The sequence below is a fragment of the Elephas maximus genome, chromosome 14, assembly GCF_024166365.1.
Source record: "Elephas maximus indicus isolate mEleMax1 chromosome 14, mEleMax1 primary haplotype, whole genome shotgun sequence".
NCBI lineage: Eukaryota > Metazoa > Chordata > Mammalia > Proboscidea > Elephantidae > Elephas > Elephas maximus.
Window position 1 is genome coordinate 87,194,947 of NC_064832.1, and position 25,268 is coordinate 87,220,214.

The 25,268-nt window shown below is 37.9% G+C and overlaps 1 protein-coding gene across 1 annotated transcript in view; it reads left to right on the plus strand.

Annotated features, from left to right (window-relative positions):
* The window catches only part of GPC5 (glypican 5), a 1,599,408-nt gene extending 1,585,513 nt beyond the window's left edge, over positions 1 to 13,895 (plus strand). Inside the window, exon 8 of the mRNA XM_049852913.1 lies at positions 13,738 to 13,895. Within this exon, the coding sequence (XP_049708870.1) occupies positions 13,738 to 13,895 (158 nt within the window). The remainder of the gene's footprint in view (positions 1 to 13,737) is intronic.
* The last annotated feature ends 11,373 nt before the right edge of the window (positions 13,896 to 25,268 follow it).

The window sequence follows — 25,268 nt, forward strand, 5'->3', positions numbered from 1 at the left end:
TAATTACCACAAGATTGTAGCTAAAGCACAAGAAAATTTGACAAAATCATCGACTATAAAAACACCAGCAACAACGAAAACAACAGCGCATGCCTGTGTGTGCAGAAAAAACCATGTGATCTACAGCGTCATTGTAATTGGGTAATAATGACGTCTGTGACGAGGGCACATTTCAAGTTCAAAAGTAAATTAGCATAGAGTTTTAGCCTTGTAGGTATATCCATACATGTAAGCTGGGCTTACGAAAAAAAAATTTGTTGTTATAAGTAACTACAGGGATATTTGTACACACAGTCATTTTGGCGTCATCCCCCTCACTGTTGCCTGGTGCAGTCCGCACTCCTGCACCCTCCTAGTGAAACCACTGGATGCTGGTATTTTCCGACTGCTTACCCTGTGCCAGGCACTGTGCTAAATCCTCTCTGTGCACTGTCCCATTTCTCAAGAGCTTCTAGCTTATAAACAAGAACCAGGACTTAAACCTGGGTTTATCTGATTCATGCCTACCAAGGTAGGGCTTCTGTGGCTTGTATGTGATCCTGTTTTTCAAGTTTTAACCCATCCACTTCACCACGGTATTTCTCAAATAGTAAGACGCAGGATAGCAAAATCCACGGGTGATCACTAGGCTGGTGTCTTGGTTATCTAGAGCTGCTGTAACTGAAATACCACAGGTGGATGGCTTTAAGAAACAGAAATTTATTCTCTCACAGTTTAGGAGGCTAGAAGTCCAAATTCAGGGTTCCATCTCTAGGGGAAAGCTTTCTCTGTCGGTTCTGGGGAAGATCCCTGTCATCCTTCCCCTGGTTTAGGAGCTTCTCAGTGCAGGAACTCCAGGTCCAAAGGACACACTCTGTTCTTGGTTCTTCTTTCTTGGCAGCATGAGGTTCCCATCTCTCTGCTTCCTTCTCTCTGTTTTTACCACTTGTAAGATAAAAGGGTTGGCAGTTCAAATCCGCCAAGCACTCTTCGGAAACTCTGTGGGGGCAGTTCTACTCTGTCCTATAGGGTCGCTATGAGTCAGAATTGACTCGACGGTGCTGGGTTACTGGGTAAGATAAAAGTTGATGCAGGCCACATCCCAGGGAAACTCCCATTACATGAGACCAGGGATGTGACCTGAGTAAGGGTGTTGCATCCCACCCTAACTCTCTTTAACATAACCTAATCTTGCCTCATTAACCACAGACATTAGAATGTATAACACATAAGAAAATTACATCAGATCACAAAATGTAGGACAACCACACTATACTGGGAATCATGACCTAGCCAAGTTGACAGACATTTTTAGGGGACACAATTCAATCCATGATAGGTGGCAATTTCACTGTAAAGTTCATTTTTGAATAGAAATATTTTATGTCAATTTATGTCAATGTGCATACTCCTTTGGAATCATCTGGGAAAGTGATTTGTTATCAGATATAAGCCACCAATGTCAACATCCACATTTCTGTTTAGAATCACATTGAAAAAAAAGCAGTGCTTATCTTTTAAGAACCCGCTGAAGTCTAGTTGATTTTGTCTCATAGTGACCCTACAGGGCAGTGGAGCACTGCCCCTTATGGTTTCCAAGACTTTAATCTTTACAGGAGCTTACTGCACATCTTTCTCCCGTGGAGTGGTTAGGGGGTCGAACATTGATATTTTGGTTTGCAGCCCCACGCCTAACCACTGTGCCTCTAGAGCTCCTAAGAACTACATGGAATCGAATTGACAACAGCAACTCAAAAGATTAGATAGGAACCTTAGGGGGCAGTGCGTTTATATTAACGGGGAAGGAACAGCTCAGAAAAAGAAGGTGAGAATGTTCGCACAGCTCAAAGAACGTAATCAATGTTATTGCATCGTACACGTAGAAATTGTTGAATTGGAGTATGTTTTGTTGTGCATATTCTGAACAACAACAAAATATATGTATACTAAAAGTAATATTTAGTTGTCCACTTCCAATGAATGAGAAAGGAGCAGTGATTAAAAATGTAAGTGCTCCAGTCCTACCAAGTAAAGGCCAAATGTCATCATAGTTCATAATAGAAATGAATATTCAACATAAATGCTCAAAGAAAAAACAATGCAAAAATTAAGCCATCACATGGTACTTGGAAGAATAAAAAGCCAAAACCCACTGCTGTCGAGTCAACTTTGACTCATAGCAACCCTGTAGAACAGAGTAGAACCGCCCCACGGGATTTCCAACACTGCTGGTGGATTCGAACTGCTGACACTTTGTTTAGTAGCCGAGCTCTTAACCACTATGTCACCAGGGATCCTCTGGAGGAATACCCATTATAAAACCCCATTTCTGTCAAGTCAAGTTGATTCTGACTCAGAGAGACCCTATAGGACAGAGTATAACTGCCCCATAGTGTTTCCAAGGAGCACTTGGTGGATTCAAACTGCTGACCTTTCGGTTAGCAGCCATAGCTCTTAACCACTGCACCACCAGGGTTTCCCTTGGAGGAATCAAGGAAAAAAACCGAACCCAGTGCCGTGGTTTCCCTTGGAGGAATAGGCATACCCAAATCAGAAGGACTTGTACTGTTGCTGCACATGTATTTGCAGTATAGTGGGGATTTAGAGTGGAGAGGCTGAAGTCATTCTTCACATTAATTTAATGCTAATTCAAATTTTGTTAATTTCATCAGTTTAACTTCAACTTTTAAGTTTATATTAGTTTTATACTTATTGAAGCCTTCACAGATATAAACAGATTATATGTAGTTGTGTATTTATACATAAACAAATAAAACCAAACCCAGTGCCGTCGAGTCGATTTCGACTCATAGCGACCCTATAGGACAGAGTAGAACTGCCCCATAGAGTTTCCAAGAAGCGGCTAGCAGATTTGAACTGCCGACCCTTTGGTTAGCAGCCGTAGCACTTAACCACTATGCCACCAGGGTTTCATATTTATACCTATTTAGCTAAAATTGTAATAAAAATCCATTTTCTAAACTGGGGTGTAAAAAGGTATGTTTTTCTGTTTAAAAGTAGCCATAAGCTACACAAACAAGATTGGGAAACTGTATTACACAGAAAGACAGACACTGTCTCAAGGGAATAACGAAGTACAGATTTTGTTTGGGGGATAAATCTTGTCTTGAGTGAGAGATTCATCTTGTCTTTAATTGAACTGAGTGAGTTTTGAGGTGCTACCTAGCATCCACAATCGTGGCTCTATCTCTGCACTACAGAATGAGTCGAGACTAGACCAGCAAGCTCCTGGCTCTTGTCAGTTTGTGTCCCAGCTTCAGTACTCCATAAACAAGCTAATAGTAGCGAGAACATTATGGGAGACCTTTATCATGTGCATAATGTGTACCATCTGGTTGTAAGTGACAAGCTTCATGCAATGAATTTCCTTTGACTAATATTTAAAGAACTTGTAAAAGCTTTATCTGCACAATCTGCTTAAATTTTGCTTCACATATGCAAAGCAATTTTAGAAAACAGAAGTGTAGAAATTTTTAGAAATGTTAAGTATATAGGTCTTAAGGTCTTTTCAATACTCTCATCACCTCCATTCATTCTCACAACATATTAATGGTTGGAGTTGGAACACCACATCCTGAATTTGGCTCTCAACACAGGAATAGCAAGATCCAGTACGAGGTTGCTCACACCTTATGACGAAGCTCGTGGCACCTCATTTTCCTCCAGTCTCCCTTCACTTGTGTTCCATTCTGCATGGTTCTCCAAGTCCACCTCCAAGGACACATTCTTTCTGGTTTTTGTAAGTATACTTGGAAATTTTTCCCCACCTGTGCTGAGACTAGTCCTTCTTCAGAAAAATACCTGTCACTTAGAGGGTTGATTTCCTTTTTTACATAAGAATACCCTGTGAAATCTTAGATTTTTTGCTTTTGTTTTGCAAAGAAGGTCCTGTACCCTCCTGAAAGAGAGCACAGTTCCATGGGAAACCTGCAGGAAAACTTAGTTCACCTGATATGTTCTGGGAACAAGCTCACAGCCATCTTTGCAGGAAGGAGTACAGAGGTCAGGTGTGCTTTTGAAGGTTTATTATTCTTTTTTTACGTGGCTCATATTTACTGAGGTCTGATTTTTGTAGAAATTTATTTATGCAACAACATTTAGGGGCTCACCCTAAACCTAAGAATCAGCTTTGATGAACTTTGAAATTTAGGTACCTTTTGTATTTAAGGATATATAGTGGTAAAGTGCTATGGCTGCTAACCAAAGGGTGGGCAGTTTGAATCCACCAGGCATTCCTTGGAAACTCTACGGGGCAGTTCTACTCTGTCTTATAGGGTCGCTGTGAGTTGGAATCAACTCGATGGCACTGGGTTTGTTTTTTGGGGGGGTATAGATATAAGCAGAGCCCTGGTAGTGTAGTGGTTAAGAGCTTGCCTGCCAATCAAAGGTCTGCAGTTCAAATCCACCAGCCACTCCTTGGAAACCCTATAGGATAGTTCTACTCTGTCCTATAGGGTTGCTATGATCTGAAATTGACTTGATAGCAGTGGGTTTGGTGTTCTTTTTTGTTTGTTTGATTTTTAATGGATATAAGCAGTCCCTAGGTGGTACAAACGGTTAACATACTCAGCTGCTAACCAAAAGGTTGGAGGTTTGAGTCTACCTGGAGGGGCCTCGGAAGAAAGGCCTGCAATATAATTCTGAAAAATGAGCCAGTGAAAACCCTATGGAGCACAGTTCTACACTGACACACATGGGTCACAATGAGCTGAATTTACTTGAGGCAAATGGGCATTTTTATTTACGTATTTGTTTGGTATTTTCTTTGTGATTTCCTTTTTCAATAGTGCAGGTAGACTGTCCTAAGGCAGCCAGACTCCTTGCTAGGCCCTGACTGGGAGCTGCCAGGAGACTGGCCTCCTATTTCTGGCTCTATCACCTACTACCCAAGTAAACTTTACTAGTCACCTTCCTTTGCCTTTCTTGGCCTCTAATATTCAAATAATGATACCTCTGTGCTATGTAAAAAATTACAGGGTCTTTTTCATATTTATTATTTCATGTTAATTTTCACATCTAGCCTGGGAGAAGGCATTATTATTACAAAAGTTCTACAGATGAAGGAACTGTGAGTCTTAATTACTGTTTGAATTTTCTAAGGCTGCAGAACTAGTAGAAAGTTTCTGGGGTTTGGCCCCAGCTTCTTCTACTTCACTCCATTTTTTTCTAGGATGAATTCCAGGAGTCTAAACCTGTTGTTGTCGAGTCAATTCGGACTCATAGAGACCCTGGAGGAGAGAGTAGAACTGCCGCCATTGGGTTTCCAAGGAGCAGCTGGTGGATTTGAGCTGCCAACCTTTCAGTTAGCAGATGAATGCTTAACCACTGTGCCACCAGGACTCCTTCAGGAATCTAGGTAGCTCCAATTTAAATAAATTAAAAGAGAAAGAGTTAGCTGCTCATTTATGTACCAAGCTTACTTCCAGGAAGTGATATCTTGAAAAAAAACTTTCTACCAAGTATAGGGTACTATGAATACCCACTTATAAGCCCAAGGAATAGAAAACAAACAAAAAATAATAATCACAACTTTGCGGGACTTAAAATCAAGTGAATGAGATCAGTATATGAAACCAAATATAAGTAACAAAAACCAATATTAAAAATGCAATGCCTTTATAAAATGTCTTAAGGTACAATAAAAAAAAAAAAAAAAACTAAAGGGCAATGATAATCATAAGAAAATCTGTACCAAAAACCAAACCAAATCCATTGCTGTCAAGTCCATTTCAACTCATAGCAACCCTATAGGACAGAATAGAACTGTCTCACAGGGTTTCCAAAGCTGTAAATCTTTAATGGAAGGAGGCTCCTTTCTCCCAAAGAGCAGCTAGTGGGTCTGAACCGCCAACCTTTAGGTTAGCAGTCGAGCACTTGGCTACTGCACCACCTAGGCTAAAATACAGTGGTATTTATAATTGGCCAATGGATGGGGACAAGGGCAGAAAGAACTGACATAATTGTTGGCAGAGAGGTCTACTCCAGGGAAGTTACATTAGGAGGAAAACTATGCATTGCGTTATCATATGTCACATGGGATCAGGTGCTGGGAGGGCCTGTGGGTTTGACAGAGAATGAGGATAGCTGTTGTTTATTCCAATAGACATAACACATAAAGGAAGCATTTCCATACTGGGTCAGGGAAGGTGATGCTGTAATTTTCAACATCCGCATAATTCCCCTGCTTTCAGTATGAGAGATTTTCTCCTCACACATGCAGCTGTTATTTTCGTAATGTCTTATCAGCCCAAAGTACAGCAAACAATGTCTTTAATAATGTTACCTGGTCTCATCTGAATACCAACCTCCTGCTGAGATCACCACGAGGGCAAGCAGAGAACCATCACCTACAGCCTAAGTGCTTGCCCTCCTGGGTGCTGTGCCCTGTGGATATTTTCATGAATAATGCAGATGACAGTGAAGTTGTTCAAGGATGCTAACAAAGGTTATTTGCCTATATTTTTGTTTAAATATTTCTGGGTCAATGGAATTTTTTCTTAATAAAATGCAAAATATTCTGACCTTTAAATATTAAGTTAAATGTATTGATTTATAATGCACATGATAAATCAGATCTGAAAGCCAAGGGAATTCATGTTCCTTTAATAACTGTGGTAAGCTTTACAATCTCTCTTGCACAACATTTTTAGACATTTTGACAATTTTTAGGCCCTAAGGATTAACTACTTAATATTCTTCATTTACTGAAGTAAAACAGAAGCCAATTTTGCCTGAAGTTAATATTGCATTTCATTGGGAGAAATGTTATCTCTGTATCAGTGTTCGCATTTTACTTGCCATAGTTAATTTTTAACAAATACTGGGAAGTAAAATTGCCACCTCTTTAATCAATGTGCATTTCAGTCTCTGAAATATATGCATTATGGATCTAACAGACAAATCTATATAGAAGAAAATATGTAGAGTCAAATTATAGCAATCCTTATCTTCCCATTTATCCCCACAGCTCTCCAGCTAGCTAGGCTTTCATTGGGAGAATTAAGTGTGCTTTGCAAGGTTATACAGTAAACACTTCCTGGAGTAGGCAATGTAGAGGCAAAAGAAACTGCCATCCCAGTCCTCCAGTGTTGTTATGGATTGAATTGTGTCCCCCCAAAATGTGTGTCAATTTGGATAGGCCATGATTCCCAGGATTGTGTGGTTGTCCTCCATTTTGTGATCTGATGTGGTTATCCTGCGTGTTGTAAATCCCAACCTGTATAATGATAATGAGGCAGGGTTAGGGGCAGTTATGTTAATGAGGCAGGACTCAGTCTACAGGATTAAGTCGTATCTTCAGCCAATCTCTTTTGAAATATAAAAGAAACAATTGAGCAGAGAGGAGATAGGACCTCATTCCACCAAGAAAGAAATGCAGGGAGTGAAGCTTATCCTTTGGACCTGGGGTCCTGGTGCTGAGAAGCTCTAAATGAAGGGAAGATTGATGACAAGGACCTTCCTCCAGAGCCAGCAGAGAGAAAGCCTTCCCCTGGAGCTGGCACCCTGAATTTGGACTTCTAGCCTCCCAGACTGTGAGAGGATAAATTCCTGTTGGTTAAAGCCATCTGCTTGTGGTATTTCTGTTATAGCAGCACTAGATGACTAAGACAAACGTGCATTCAATCATTCCTCTGCAAGGCAACTGGTTATTTTGCACTCTTTATCATTGCTGGTAAGGAAACAATCATGTTTTGCTATTAAGTTTCTTGGCAACATGAAACTTGGCTCAGTATATGTAATGAAAATAGTCTCCATACCAGGGATGATCATCAAAAACAGTTAACATCTACAGCAGGGACACTGACCAATCAGACAGGAGTGACACTAGTCACAACAAATACAGCCTGAACTATACAAGTGTATCCTACCTGGACACCAGCTCTGACCTAGACATATTCAAAGGGTCAGGATAGATTTTCAGTGACCAGATGCTGGAAATGTTCAGCAAGTTGTCTTCAAGATGACAGATGGATAGACATGTTTAATTTTAGTGCCTCCTAAAACCTCATGGAAATTTAGTATAGGGACAATATTTTACAAAAATCTAAATTTACTGAGAGCATGGAAAAGCAGAGGAGATAAAAATAACATTTGGAATCTGGAAAGCAAATAGATAAGTAGTACTTGACATAGGAGGCCCAAGAAAGCCAACTCGCAAGCAACATCCCATGAGGCAAGAGAGAACTAATGCCAATTCTCTGTGAAGTCAGTTGCCTTTGGTAGAGGGGGAAGTGTGGAGGATCAAAAAAAAAGGACAAGTAAGATAAGTCTGCTGCTATAAAAAAATAGGTGTTGGGCTATTTCAGTACAAGACCCACACATCAGTACAAGACAGTACAAGGTATAACCCTGGGAAGAGTCTATGGATTAGGGGATGCTGGGCACAATGAAGAGCAGAAGAAAAAAGCCATTGTACCAACAGGGCTTCTTAGATTAAAAAAAAAGTTTAGCAAATCTATATCAAAATGTCTATATTAGTATATAGATATAGATATCTTCATCTACTTATAAACATATAGATATAGATTTGCTCATCTTTCTTTTTAATCTAAGGAGCCCTGGTGGTGTGATGGTTACTTGGCAGCTAACTGAAAGGTTGGCAGTTCAAACCCACCTAATGGCTCCATGGGAGAAAGATCTGCTCCTATCAAGATTACAGCCAAGAAAACCCTGTGGGGCAGTTCTACTCTGTCGCATGGGTTACTGTGAGTCAAAATCAACTCAACAACACCTAACAACAACAACATATCTAAAGCTTCCCATCTGGACCAGTAAGCAACATATGATAAATGGAGAAGGAATGAAGTTGTCATGAATTTCAATGTCCAAGGAAGCAGCAGTCAAGAAATCAAATGATGTATTGTACTGGATAAATCTGTTGCAAAAGACCTCTTTAGAGTGTTAAAAAGCAAAGATGTCACTTTGAGGACTAAGGTATGCCTGGTATTTTCAGTCACTTCATATGCATGCAAAAACTGAACAACAAACAAGGAAGACCAAAGAAGAATCGATACATTTGAGTTATGGTGTTGGTGAAGAATACTGAATATACCATGGACTGCCAGAAGAAAGGAACAAATCTGTGTAGGAAGTAGTAGCCAGAATGCTCCTTAGGAGCAAGAATGGTGAGACTTGGTCTCATGTATTTTGGACATGTTATCAGGAGCAACCAGTCCCTGGAGAAGAACATCATGCTTGTAAAATAGAAGGGTCAGTGAAAGAGAGGAAGACCCTCAGGGAAATGGATTGACACAGTGGCTCAATAATGGGCTTAAACACTGCAACAATTGTGAGGGTGGAGCAGGACCAGGCAGAGTTTTATTCTGTTCTTCATAGGGTTGCTGTGAGTCTTGAACAACCGGATGGCACCTACCAACAACAACAACAAAAAAGAAACATAAAGCATTTCTGATTTCATTAAGTAGTGATATCTGATAAGGCTTACACATTAAAAATGTTTTCTACGGAATCATTAGTAAAAATTGTTCCGATAACCTATGAATTCTGTATATTTAATAGATATGTTATAAAATAAAGTATTAAAATGATAACAGTACTGTAGATTTATAAGAGTTTGTCCTAATTACCAATTATGCTAAAAATAACCTTTTAAAGTTTCTATTTGAAAAGTAGTTTTAGAAGAAATTTCACTGTATTGATAAAAAACACAACAGTAGTATTATTCTAATATTACTAAAATAATTTAGTTTTTTCAAAATCAGATGTGCTTCTGTATGTGTGTGTGTGTGTGTGTGTGTGTGTTTGCTATAGTTTAGAAAAATCATTAAACAAATTTAGGGAGAACAGAACGAACATTATGGAATTAAAAGTAGCATCAGGAACTGGCAAAAGGTCGAAACAATATTTCCTCCATTCTACAAACTTTTGTCCAGGAAAAAATATCTATTTATCATTGACTATTGGAGAGCTAAGGGGCCCTGGTGGCACAATGGTTAAGCACTCGGCTGCTAACTGAAAGTCGGTGGTTAGTCCTCAACAGCCACTCCTTGGGAGAAAGGTGGCATCTGCTTCTGTAAAAATTACAGCCTTAGAAACCTTATGGGACAGGCTTACTCTGTCCCATAGAGTTGCTTTTAGTTGGCATCAACTGGCCAGCAATGGATTTTGGATTTGGTTTATCGGAGAGCTACCATTAATTCATTTGACATATTGACAAATAAATGATAATGATCTTCATTATTACCCAGAGTGGCAATATCATAAGAAATTGTACTACCTTGAAGTAAGCTTTGCTTTATGATCAGGCTCTCTAATTTTTAAAGTCATCAACTTATTGACAATTAGAGTTATTCCATTATCCATACATAATTTATTGAAGCAGTAAGGCTACCCATTGCTATGAAACTTGAAAGAATCAAGCAAAAGGACTGTAAGTGAATCTCACAGAGAATGTAATATACCACCTGATGAATTTTCTTTCTTTCTTTTTTTTGTCTTTAAACTCATTAGACTATGCGAAAAAAAAGCCTGTGTGTGCTTCATATGTTCAGTGTCCAGTTTGGTGCTTGACACAAAGTTAGCAGTAGATAAATTTGATAAACCAGTGAGCAAATGAACAAAGAATAAACACATGGCCATGTTATTTTGTTTATTTAAAAAATAAGTGAACAAATTGTCTTTTAGACATAGTCATCTTTGTTTAGTAAAACTAAAAAATTTTTAAATGTGTAGATAGATGAAACGGAGAGGTATACTTACACTCTCCTACCCCAAGGAACAGGCAAGGATACACATGACTAGCCCACATGGATGCTAACTCTGAATACTTTGAGTTGTTTGATTAATACACAAAACTAGCACATAATTCGCCATTCCAGATGTCAAGGAAGAAGGAAAATATATATATATATATAAACCTCCTGGTGTACTTTATGGACAACATATTTGACCTTTGCTTCCAACTTAAATAGTAATAATGCCTTGGTTCCCGGCAAAGTACTTGGTGTGAACACAGAAGCTGCTCAGAAGGCAGGAGGGTCCAGAAACCCTGGGGTCGATGCCTGGCTCCACTGCTCATGTGTTACTTAACCTTCCAGAGCCTCAGTCTCCTCATCTCTAAAACCAAACACAAATTGCAGATAGTTACAGTACCTACAGCATGGGATCGTTGTGCGAGTTAAACAACTTCATATCTGTAAAGTACTTGGAACAGTACCTGGAACCCCAACAAGTTCTCTGTAAATATTGCCAAATAGGTTAATAAGCACCCACACCTCCGTAGCAGAGCCTTCCTGACCAAGTTATATCCTCCAAAGCACCGACCAAATGACACATGCCTGAATTTAAGTATTACATTTATTTCTGTGATAATGAAACTCTCTTGTCTTTGCCCTCTGGACCATACGCCACCAAAGGGAGAAGTATGGATTTCTTGGCATTTTTGTATATTGCTATTGGGCATTGAAAATATTCAAAAATTACTGTATTTTTGGTTCATGTTTTAATGTAACAAATCCCTACACTGATTTTTCTTTTATGGGTCTTTGGTTAAGCCTTGGTATAATTTACAAGCTTAGTTAATTAAATTCTTTTAGGCAAACAATTGTTGCATCAAATTGTCCTGAGACTGGCCTTCTCGGCCTGCCAATGTGTCTTAACATATGTCAAGACCATTTATAATTTGATCCATAACTGCAGCACTGACTGCCAAGCACTTGGTGGAATCCTGAATTATTTTCATATACTTCTTATCTCAAGGGACCATAACACTTTTAGAACCATTACATTTATCAGTAACATCTCTACTTTGGATGTTACAGTGACATCTGATTGAAAGTGGAATATCCCTCCTGGCATTATCTGACTTGCGGACATAAAGTTTAAGGTCTTTCCACTTATGTATTTATACTCACTATGGTATCCCCTTAACCCAGATCAGTGCCTGGCTCAGTGATGAATGAATGAGTGAATAAATGGATGAACAGAATATCTGCTTAGAAAGGCATAAACCCAAAGGCATAGGAAAATGTTATTCAGGGATCCAATCCATACACCCCACTTCACGGTGCTTAAGAAAGAAAACTAAATCCCTTAAAGATCAAATTTATGTAGTTATCTTGTGGGAAAAAAAATTGTTTTTAATTGCCTTGAGTTCACACAGCCCCTTCTTAAGCTCTAGCTTAACAAGAGGTATAAAACCATGACTAATATATTCACACTCCACTACAGTCTCTAAAAGAATACAAACAAACACAAAGAATCACTGGTTTATTCATCTTGCCTATTGACACAGAAGGGCAGAACAAGTACCCAAACAATGAATAACAACGCAAGAGCTCAGACTGTAAAATCAATAAGCCAGATCAGTGGAGCTGGGCTTCCTTTGGATGCTCTCATCCCTGAGCGCAGTACAGCTGGCCTTCTGAGTTATGTATATGTATTGACCTAATTACATAAATATTGACCTTTCCTCATACGAAGCTTTCTTTCAGACTCACTGTAATGACCGCGCCAATACCTGTGACTGTAGTAACGTTGAATTTAAATCTGTTAATTGTGCCTGATTGTGGCAAGCCAGGAGGTAACTCAGAGAGTCCCATAGTCTAAGACCATTGGGGGCACTAAGTGCTAAAGAATAAGTCAGTCCCTGAGCATAGCATAATAAGTTAAACTTCTTTAGCAAATGATCATTTCATCCCAAATACTTTGGGGGCTGGCCTCCTCCTTAGCTTGTCCGATTTCTTAACACACAGAATTAATAGCCAGGATATGACCGAATCTTGGTCTGTGACTCCTGCTCTTTTTTAAATCAAGCACTCGTCCCTAACTTCAATCCCCAGCCCTTATTAACTAATTTTTTGATCTACTGACAGATGTTTACACACCACCCTTACAGATGTGTGTGTTTTTGTTGTTGTTAGTTGCCATTGAATCAACTCCAGCTCATGGCAGCTTTATGTATAACAGGACGAAACATTGCCAGGTCCCACACCACCTTCATCATCATTGGTAGGTTTGAGTCCATCGTTGTGACTAGTGTGTCAATTCATCTCACTGAGGGTTTCTCTCGTTTTTCACTAGCCATTTACTTTACCAAACATGATGTCCTTCTCTAGAGATTGGTCTTTTCCGATGACATGTCCAAAGCAAGCAAAACAAAGTTTCACCATCCTCACTTTTAAGGATCACTCTGGTTTTATTTCTTCTAAATAAATATTTATGTGTATAGAGGACATCATTTAAAATTTGCACTGCTATTATTCTCTATTTCTAACAAGGATCCTAGCATGGCTTGCTTTAACACAAAATAAGATCTGTTGAAATTCTACTTTTTAAAAATGTCCTGTTTATTTTCTGTTACAAGTGTTTTTTGTTTTGTTTTGTTTTTTAATTTTCACAGAAATATTTCTTCACACAGTTACAATTGTTACATCTCTGGGATGAGCAGTAATGCCAAACATCAGGAAATTTTATTAAGTGTCTTCATTTTCCTATCAATCAATGACATTAGAGGCACATCCAAGATGTTTTAGAAAGTTGAAAAGGTCTTCACTTTGCTCCTGTAATATTTCTGAGAACTCTCATATAAGGGCCTGCACTCTCCAATTTAAGCAGAGCAGGAGTCGCTACATCACATCAATCATTTAAAGTCAGGCAAACACATAGAGGAAGCGACCAAATGGCATGGTGTCCACACTTTGCTTTGAAGAGCTGTTCTAGATGCCGCACGGTGAGCTGGCCGTGCCTCATCCTGTGTTTTCTTATCTGCCTCTGCAGGGATGCCAGATGAGATGAACCTCAGTGACGTAAAGCAAATCCATCAAACAGACGGTGGTAGTACTTTCCACACAACTGGAGCAGGCTGCTCAACAGCTACTGTCTCTCTGACATTTACTCTGGTGGAAGTGGTAATGTTACTTCCTGGGCTTTGGTAACTGCACTCTTCTGTCCTGATATGTGTATGTCTTATCAAAGTCTTGATTGCTCCCCTCTCTTCATATGCCTGGAATAAGAGATCATTCTGAATGTAACAATTATATTTATGAAAAGATATGTCACACTAACTTAGAAGCCAAGTTGGAATGTTCATAAAAGTATCAACTGAAAAATCAATGTTTAAATGATACATTGTTTCCAAACATGTCTTCTTTAAATCTAACTTAAATCTTCCTAAATTCTAGCATTAAATCTGCAAATGGGAAGAGCACAGAAGTGATTTTGAATAAGCAGGATTTAGTGAAACTGTATTTTTATTCTTCTTCATTCTAAACCCCTTCCTTTGTAAAAGAAAAACGTGTTACATTGAAGGTTTATTTGCCGGACAACGCGAAGAGTACATAGTATTTCTTAAAGTACTGAAATTCGAATCTCATTACATGAATCAAAACACACAATGGCAAGTCACGTGCATGCGTTTTCAAGAGATTGTTCCATTTTGCAAGCTATAGAAAGAAACTACTGAGGGTCTGTAAGTTATAGAGAAGATTGGAAGCTTGATAATTTTTATCCACTGTAATTTAGCCACTGACAAAGCTGAGTATTTTCTAGCTCTTGATTTGTATTCCATTATATTCAAAATGTATCTCCAGTATTGGGGCTCTGTCCCCACTTCTCTCTGCCTAATAGACTCAGCTGGTTTGCAAACACATGGCCTGCTCCAGGAATCTCACTTTAGTAAAGCTTTTAATATTACTCATTTTCTTCTAACAAAAATGATTCATTCATCCACTTTCAAAATATGCTTTGCTATTTCTCTTTGAAGCCTGATATTGAATGATAGGTTATGCATACTTGTCTGAGGTTCCTGTGGCTGTCTAAAGACATGTAATAATAGAGAAAATATGGCTTACAATGCTTTGTCTCTTCCTCTGTTTGCACACTGGCCGGGCCACTCATCCTCAATCCCTGATTTCCCAGTTGTGATGGGATGCCTCAGCAGACACCGGTTAGGATAAGTCTATGGCCATACCAAGGAGGGAAAGATAAGCCAGCTTTTATTAGGAAGTATCACATCCACTCGATAGCCAGAAAATGCAATTAATACAAAATGACAGAACAGAAAAAAGAAGTGCTGAATTTGTAAAATAAAAGAAAGTCCAAAGGATTTGAAATGACCTCTGACAAACAGTTAAAGGGGATTCCATCAACAGCAAATATTAGCGAAATAAAGTCGATCTCTTCAAATCATGAAATGATATATGATCAAACCAAGTTTTCTCATAAGTTCTCAACTGAGACGATCTGATGATGGTCAATATGAGACACAGTGTGTGTAATCAGCCCGATCACATCTTACTGTCTATTCAAACATGCCTCAGATCTGGAAACATTTTTCTACCTGCCCATTTGTGGATGTCATTTTCCTAGGCTACCTTTCCGGACCCTACTATTTATTCTGTGCCCACTCAGTTTATAGCTGCCTTGCTCTGGCCTGACCACACTCCACAAATTACAAACTTAAATATTTTTTTAAATGTTCATTTCAACCTCAGCCCTTTATTTCAATCAGTCACTCGTGGCAAAAAGGAATCCTAAATCACCAAGGTGTGGTACTCCAGCCCAAGTCATGGCTGGTTTGCTGTGGCAAATTTTCTAACCCAACCTTAGAGGAATGCTCAAAGCAGACTGAAGAGCATGATTTAGCTGTGTGAGATTTATCTGGAAAAAAATGAGTCGATAGAAGATAATTTTAGATATGACAGAAAGTGGCTGAGTAGTGACAAATTCAATGTAGTATAAATAATTTTTTTTTTTTTTTTTATCAGCTAAACCTAACATATTCAAACAGATGTTGTCCATCTCCAGGCAGAACTTTGGAGACTACACACATTATAATGTTACTGATGGAGTTCAAAACACTTGGACGATTTCTGAATTTTCTGAAGAGCCTGAGGCTTATTAGTTGATATTCTTAGTGGAGATGTTCAGACTTTAATACTTTACTCTGTAGCATTTTACATTTGTATAGCTCTTTATAATTTACGAAGCTCTCTCAAATACAGTATCTCTTTTGGCCACCCTCACCTCTCAAGAATGGGCTTGATATTTAGTCAAATAAAAACAATGACAATGATTTCTTTAATATGGCTCAGAATTTGCTTCCGAGGAATTTTCAAAAAATAAGGTCTAAAAATTTTTTGAGCAGTAGTAAAATTGTTAACATATGTGCCTAGCTTCCAGGATACTTAAAGAATACCAAGCAAATAAAAGTTTACACTTAAAAATATCACTTATATCTCTATAGTCACATCTTATACTGGGGTAATTTAAACAAAGCACTTCACCTGACACCTTTAGTTATTTTTATATAACTCATGGAGTTATATAAAAGATCATGGAACTTTGTCCAGTGATTTTCATATATTGGGAAAGAGTTAACAATCAGAGCTAAGATTTAACTTAGATTTTCCTATGATAAATGCTTTTTGTGGGTAATCTCATTAATTTTTCCAATAAAGAACATTATCATCTCAATGTGTCAATCAAGAAACTAAGGTATAGAAACATTCTGTAATTTGTCTCGTGCTGTTTTTTTTTTTTTTTTTGTACACCTACTAACAGTAGAACCAGATCAGTGAACGCTATGCCTCTAAATAGCCTGTATGCATTCCTGATTCAAAGACATAATCAGTCTGGGACAATAGTGAAGAATTAGGAGCTTAGCTAAAAATCATTCTGAGATTGTTTAAATCTCCAAATTGTGTTTAGAAAACAAATATGGATTGTATAATTTTAATTGTATAACTCTCAAACTAATGTAAAAACATAGTGAAAAGGAAAAATGTAGACATGAACTTTTTGTCAGTACCAATCTTTTCTCCCACATGCTCAAATCCCATTCAAACACATCAGACTCCCAAATAAATCAGCTACCAAATATGAAAAGGAAAACACACAGGGTTTTTAACTATGAAAGAATGAAATTTTTTTTCTGTTTTCTGTGCAATTAAAGGATATAAAGTGTTTCTTTAATCATAAGATACATGGTGGCAAAAACAAACAAGGAAGAGAGGAAAAGAGTGAGGGGCGGAAGGAGGGATGGAAGGAGAGAGGGAAGAAAGAAAGGAAGGAAAGAAGAGAGGAAGGGAGGGAGGAGTGGAAGGCCGGTCTGATAGAATATTATAAAAATCTTAGATTTACCTTTTTATCTTCTATTGGCGCAAGCAAATTTAATCAATGAAACATTGTCTGCAGTGTTCTCATCTCATTAAAGAACAGAAGTTAATCAGCTCTTTCCTCCCAAACATTCAGATTTTCTGAAGAACTCAATAATGATGCTTTGCAAAGGATTCAATTTATTGCTAAATGTTTTCAATCACTTAAATTATTGTTTTTATCATCAAGACCCTTTAGGTACAATAAAAAATGTTTCCTCGAGGGAATGAATTCAACCTAGGACGTTGCTGTTCTTTGAGAAATTCACTGAGCAGGCTATGATGTCAGTATTTCTTTAGGTTATAAACTTTGATATCCTATACAATCACATGAGTTGTTTGGAAATTCAGACGTAGTAAGTCTTAATGTTGTTGGCTATGCCTCTGGGTGTATCAAGTTTTTTCTTTAAATGCAGATTGTTGTGTATAAATCATTGCTGATTAAAATATGGATAAAAACATATTTCTCATGTTGGAAGTCTGCTTTCTTTGCTTTTGCTAGAATTACGTGATGACCGTGAATTGCTGTTATATTATCATTTTATAAAGGGGGGTCTAATCAAACACAATTTTTAATCAAACACAATTTTTAAACTATCCTCTATGGCTCCAACTGCAGAAAAAAAAATGAAGAATGTCATGAAAATGTACATAGCAGCTACAACAGTAGCTTCTTGGGATCGGGTTGGGGGTGGGGTGGGGAAGGATGTGGATAAACTTGCAAACACATCCGATTCAAGAGTCTCTCACTTGCCTGCTCTTGTCTATTGTCATTCTCACCAAGACGTCTGTGGGAAGAGCACACATCCTACCTTCTTCAAAAAGTTTTACTTTGACCGTATCAAAGTGCAGAGGGAGACAGAAGGAGGTAGAGGAATTTGAAATTCACTGTAAAATTAAAACAGAGCGCTGAGTGTTTAGGAGTCAAAAGCGGTCAGAGACGAACAGATGGAATTGGCCTATAGGAATAAATTGAGAGGTAAGTAAATTTCTACTTTTATGAGTTTCGATATCTACTCAGAAGCATCAGAGTAGAAGGAATGAAGGGTCTTGGAAGGTCTCTAATTTTCCTGAGATCACCCAGCCTGAGAGTGGGGAGGGTTTGGGAGCCCATTTGCACGAGGTTGTGAGGACTTGTCTTATTCTATCTCCTTAAGAAATCAAGGCACTGACCAGGTCAAGAATTTCCAGTAACAGCAATCTCAGAATAAGGTTGAAAGACTCACACAGAACCACAATTAATTGACTCCATAACTGTGGTCAAAGTTGTCAGAGTTGTAGAAGGCACTTGGCAAAGTCAATGGGCTGCCTCTCCTCACCCCACACTCCCACCACTGTCCCGGCGCCTCCACTGACTGTGATACTCCAACACACTTCCTTGCTATTTTCTCTACTTCTTGTTGGTTTTCTTATCCGTAATATTGCAATCACTGTATTTAACTCATAGAGTTACTTAAAACCCATTGCCATCAAGTCTATTCCAACTCATAGCTACCCTATAGGACAGAGTAGAACTGCCTCATAGAGTTCCCAAGGAGCGCCTGGTGGATTTGAACTGCCGATTAGAGGACTAAATAATAAAACATATATTAGGAATCCACCTGCCCCATGATAAGCCTTGATTATTCATATTTGTCCTTTTCCCATTTAGCTTTCTGTTAAAAGGCACAGGTTCACAGAAGGGAACAACAGCTAAATATTCATGGGATACCATCCATGAATACACTTTTGTTAGTGGAAAAGAGTATAAGGAGGCTTGGGAGTTAAAAATAGGGGTTGGGGTGAGGAGAAAAAGGAAGAGCAAGAGGGTCTGGAAGACTCACTCCAGTTTGTTTCATGTTTCGCTGAGCCTCATCCCAGCTACAAGGCTTATTTATTGAAAATTAATTTTGAAAATCAGCCAGAGAGTGGTCTTGTTTTCATTGATTATAAAGGGATATCAGTTAACCCTGACCTAGCGTTCAAATGTGAATTGGCCTTTAATTATAACAAATTGGGAACCTCCAACTCCACATTCTGGTTAAAGGTCTCTTCCACTTGCATATTCAGTCCACAATGTGAGTCTGATCTCGACCATGGAGTAGAGTGCAGTCCCACTGGTGGTGAGAACTAGTGTCAGTGAACGAGCAGTGTGCTGCTCAATATGGCAGCTGCACTTCCCACCAAGCGGGTATTTCTGACATTGCTAATAGGTGACAGGAAATCCCTGGGTGCTGCAAACAGTTAACATACTCAGCAACTAACCAAAAGGTTGAAGATTCAAGTGCACTTGGAGGTGCTGCGGTAAAAAGACCTGGTGGTCTACTTCCAAAAAATCAACCGTTGAAAACCCTATGGAGCACAGTTCTACTCTGAACATGTGGGGTCATAATGAATCAGAATCAATTCAACGGGAACTAACAACAACAACAAAAACAAAACCTCTAGGGTATTTTTTATTTTGTGTGTGTATGTGTGTGTGTTTCTTCATCTCAGATTTGGCTCTGGTAATAAGCGTGAGCATCCTGAAGAGATTCCATACACGATGCTCTCCTGAGACCATCTGAGAGGGCAGCTGGTTCAGTCATTGACTCACATCAGACAAAAGTGCTGGAAAAAACAGAACAAACACACCTTCAAATGTTTTAGTGCTAATTGTAGGGCCTTCAGTAAGTCCTGTAACCTCTTTGAACTTTAGTTTATCTGTAAAATAACATGGTTGAATAAGATGACCACTAAATTTTCTTCTATGTTTCTAGAATTCTAAATTTCTAGGCTAAAACAGAAAGCATTATTAATGCAGTGATAAACCAAAAAAACAGTTGCCATGGAGTTGATTCTGATTCATGGCGACCTCGTGTGTGTCAGAATAGAACTGTGTTCCATAGGGTTTTCAGTGGCTGATTTTTTGGACATAGATCACCAGGCCTTTCTTTCAAGGTGCCTCTGGGTAGACTAGAACCACCAATCTTTCAGTTAGTAGTCAATCACAGTGTTTATAACACCCAGGGACCAATGAAGTGATAGAGAACAGTTTTCTTGATGCCTTGTACTATAACCTATTATTACCTAATATATAAAAGGCACTTTAAGAACATGATTTTAATTATACATATGTTTACAATTATAATTTATCATATATAGGAATGTGTTTTTTCTGTGCAAGCTTGATTGAAATAATCTTCAGGATAAAGGGAAGACAAGCTAAAACAAATGTATTTCAGGTTTTAATGGCTAGAACAATATGCCTGAGCAAAGACATCTGCCATATCATTAAATATTTGGCAGGTAATTGCTTTTTTGTTTTATCAAGTCTTACAGAAGCTAAGATCTGGGGTTCTCACTAACTTAGTTACAGTCTCTCACAATATTTAAAAAAAAAAAAAAAAAAACGCATATAATGGCATCTTTGAAAGACCAAAAGATAAAAAGGACCAGAAGAACTAGATGGTGCCCAGCTACCACTACTGAATGTTCTGATCAGAAACACAATAGATGAATCCAGATAAAAAGGGAGAAAAATGTGGAACTGAACTTCAAATTCTTAAAGGATCCAGACTTTTCGGACCTACTGAATATGGAAGAGACCCCAAGACTATAGCCCTGAGGAGTTACTCCTCAAACCTTGAATTGAAACTACCCCCAAAGTCAACTTTAAAGTAAGTGATAATTTAGCCCAAAGAGTAAATATTGTCACCCTTTAGTATTGTTTCTTAAAAAAAAAAAAAAAAAATTATTTATATAAGACCAAAGGGTCAACAGGCATTTTAAAGCATAGATGAAAAAGCTGGGGGGAAGGGAGATGAAGTAAACGAAAGTGAAACTCGAACAGACATAGTGAGAATGTTGACACAATGTGAAGAATGTAACCAAGGTCATTGATCATTATATCTAGAAACTGTGAAATAGAAGCGGGTTTTGCTGTGTATATTTTCACCAAAAAATAAAACGAAATAACATTAAAAAGATAAAAATGTGCGGAAGAGATGAAGTCACAAAATTAATTTGACAGTATTTTTGCTTTTTACAGATTGTCCCAGGAGACGTTTTGAAACAGACTTAAACAAATGTCGCTGCCTCTGATGATTTATTGCAGGACAAGCTGGCAGAGCACAGGCGCATGTTAGCTGGTCCTCTGTAGTGCAGGGGCTAACCCAGAAACTGAAGAGAGACCCCAAGCCAGCGGCTGAAGCCAGCGCTCTATATCATTCAGCAAGTAAGCAGATGGAAGCATGCAAACACAGTTTAAGTAAAAAGATAGCTTTTAAATATGGTATGTTTGTAACTTTCTTATTTCATTTTCCTCATTTATAAAAAATTTAATGAGAATTTCATCACAGATGGTTAACCACAATAAATTTATAATAAATAATTTTACTTTACATCCAATTACACCCATACTGTATGATTAGATGTAAATACTCACACACGCATAATTATATTTACCTTTTTACTGGGTTTTTTTAATAATATACAGACATATTCATATCTTCATCTTTTTTATTATTATGTTTACACTTATATCTGTATTTATATTTGCATGAGACTTGCATTTCTGTCAATTATTCCTGGCTTTTTACACAAAGATTAAGAACGTTAGTGAAAAAGGAGACCTTTTTCAAAGTGCTGCTTATTATTTTGTCCATATGGACTTCCATGTTTAATTTCAAATAGTTCAGCTTTAAATAAAGCTCTTAACCCATTGCTGTCAAGTCAATTCCAACTCACAGTGACCCTGTAGGGCAGAGAACTGCCCCATAGGGTTTCCAAGGAGTGCCTAGTGGATTCGAACTGCCAACCTTTGGTTAGCAGCTGAACTCTTAACCACTATGCCACCAGGGTTTCCAAAATAAAGCTCTTACTATACACACAAAAGAATTTACATTACTACTACAGCAATAAGAACTTGTACATAAGCTATATATTGAAAAAAATCCTCACTTACACAGTCATATATATTCAGTTTCTCTTAAGATGACATTTCTCCGGGAAACAATGCCAAGTACTGTAAAACTAACTCAGTAATTAATTATTTTTACTAAAAAATTTGAAAGAGTGACTGTTAACCACCCATTGGCTTTATGTCATTCACTAACTGGAGTTAAGCAGGCCAAGAAAATAATGACAAGTCAAAGAAGGTAAAATTTATCCTTATTTTCCCCAAGCCAACTATCTTTGTGTTTTCTTCTCCCTTAGTGGTGCTTTCCTTTTCAAGCACCCATTGTCTTTATTATCTTTACCCCTGTTCCCATATGGGAAGTGATGTGCAAAACAAGAACTCAGGCTTGGAATTCCCTGGGTGGTGCAAAGAGTTTGAGCTCAACTACTAACCTAAAGGTTGGTGGTTCACACACCCAGAAGCACTGCAAAAGAAAGTCCTGGCAACCTGCTTCCATAAAGATTACAGCCATGAAAAATTACCTATATGAGACCAGATGGTCAGCAATTACTTTAAAACAAAGGCATTTATGTAAGACATCAGGGAACTAGACTAATGGAAACGGAACAGCCAGAAGAGCAATGATGAGAACGTACCTAACTGGTGAAGAGTGTAACCAATGTCACTAAACAAATCGTGTAGAAATTGTTGAATGAGAACCTAAACTGCTGTGTAAATCTCCACCAAAAACACAATAAAATATTATTAAAAGAAAGAAATTCAGAAACTAAAAAAAGAAAATTACATCCAAGAAAACCATTTGGAGCAGCTCTACTCTGTAACACAGAATTCAGAATCAACTCGATGGCAACGGGTGAATATTCAACAGAATCTGTCCACAATTGCAGGCACTTAACAGATGGAAATGGAGCAGCATACCAACTTGAGAGCCTATGCTTAGACTCTTGATTTGAAGGCTCACTAAATGGAGACCTGGTAGTGCAATGGTTAAGTGTTCAGCTGCTAACTGAAAGGTGGGCAATTCAACCCCACACAGTGGCTCTGTGGAAAACAGCCCTGGTGACCTGCTTCCTTAAAGAACACAGCCAAGAAAATCCTATGGGGCAGTTCTACTCTATTACATGGGGCCGCTATGAGTCGGAATCACCCGGATAGCACCCAACAACAACAAGTGGAAAATGAGATCACTTAGGTTGTAAAATCGTCATACCTTGATATGGATTAAAATAGTTGAGGTAATTAGTAGAGCTCTGAATATAGTAGTTTTAATAATTTTTATCTTTTTTCAGATCCACAATTCTGATTTGTGATAGATTTACCAATTTGCTAAAGTATTTGGGACATTTTAATGAATAACATATTTTAACATGTAAATCACCATTTTTAAATTTGCCAATAAGTTCCTTTTTAAATATGGGAAACACAATTGAAATACGTTCTATGTCACATTGAAATGTATTTAAAATGACATTTCTTCTTTGCTAGTGTTGTTATTGTTTTCAACTATTAATATTTTAATTTGTAGTCTTTAGACTGACCCGTTTTTGTACTAGATTATAATTAGGTTGCATCTTGAAATGTGAATATTAATATAAATTTTAATGTTTATTTTAATTGGAAGTTCTTTTTTATCATTTAAAATAATATTATTGCATACAGTATCTTCAAAATAGTTAGAAACTATGAATATTTTAAACCTTTCTAAACAACTTCATCTTAGAGAAGAGTGTCATGGATTGAATTATGTCCCCCCCAAAAATGTGTATCAGTTTGACTGGGCCATGATTTCCAATATTGTGGGGTAGTCTTCCATTTTGTGATTGTAATTTTATGTTAAAGAGGATTGGGATGGGACTGTAACACCCTTACTAAGGTCACATCCCTGATCCAATGGAAAGGAGGTTTCCCTGGGGTGTGGCCTGCACCACCTTTTATCTCTCAAGAGTTAAAAAGGAAAGGGAAGCAAGCAGAGAGTTGGGGACCTCACACCACCAAGAAAACAAACATTTATGGTAATGTTTGTTTTCTACTCATGAAATGTTGCAGAGCGAGTCCTTTGGACCTGAGATTGCTATGCTGAGATGCTCCCAGATCAAGGGAAGTCTGAAGACAAGGAGCCTTTCTGCAGAGAGAGAAAGCTGTCTGCTGGAGCCGATGCCCTGAATTTGGACTTGTAACGTACTACACTGTCTTCTTAAAGCCAAAAATAATTTAGCTTAACTAGAAAAAATGTCTACCTTGAGCAATGTGCTCTTTTAAGAACTATCTATATGGGATCAAAGTGACAAGAGCAACTCAAAAGATTGGATAGGGACTTGAGGAGCAGTGAGTTTATGTTAATGGGGAAGGAACAGCTCAGAAAAAGAGGCTGACGGTGGCTGCACAACTCAAAGGCTGTAATCAAAGTCACTGAATTATACATGTAGAAATGGTTGGATTGGTATGTATTTTGCTGTATATACTCTCAACAACAAAAATAAAATAAAAAATCACAATGAGATACCACTTCACCCCCACTAGGATGGCTAAGATATTAAAAAAAATAATAATACGATAGAAAATAACAGATGTTGGTGACTATGTAGAGTAATTGGAACCCTTATCCATCAGCAGCTGGAATGAAAAATGATAGTCACTGTAGAAAGTTTGATTATTCCTCAAAAAGTTAAACATACAGCTATCATATGACCCAGCAATTCCACTCTTTCGTATACACTCAAGGAATGTGAAAACAGCGATTCATACAGATAAATGTACTCCATTGTTCATCGTAACACTATTCACAATAGCTAGGAGGTTGAAACAACCTAAATTTCCATCCACAGATGGATAAGTAAAATGTGGTATATACACACGATGGAATATTACTCAGCCATAAAGAGAAATGAAATCTTAATAGATGCTACAAAGTAGATGACTCTGGAAAACATTATGTTAAGTGAAGTAAGTCAATCACAAAATGACAAATATTGTATGATCTCACTTTTATGAAAAACTTGGAAAAGGCAAATGTATAGAGATCAAAGTTTAATAGTGGTTACCAGAGGTGGAAGTGAGGGGAAAAGGGTAATCATTATTTAGGAAGCATTGAGTTTCTGTTTATGGTGATGGACAATTTTGCAATGAATATTGCTGATGGTTGCACACATGATTGATGTAATTGGTGTCTCTGAATTGTACATGGAAAGAAGTTGAATTAACAAATGTTGTTACCTATATTTTTATAAAAAAAAAAACTATCCCTTGAACGGTATCTTACCAGAATAACTGGTAAA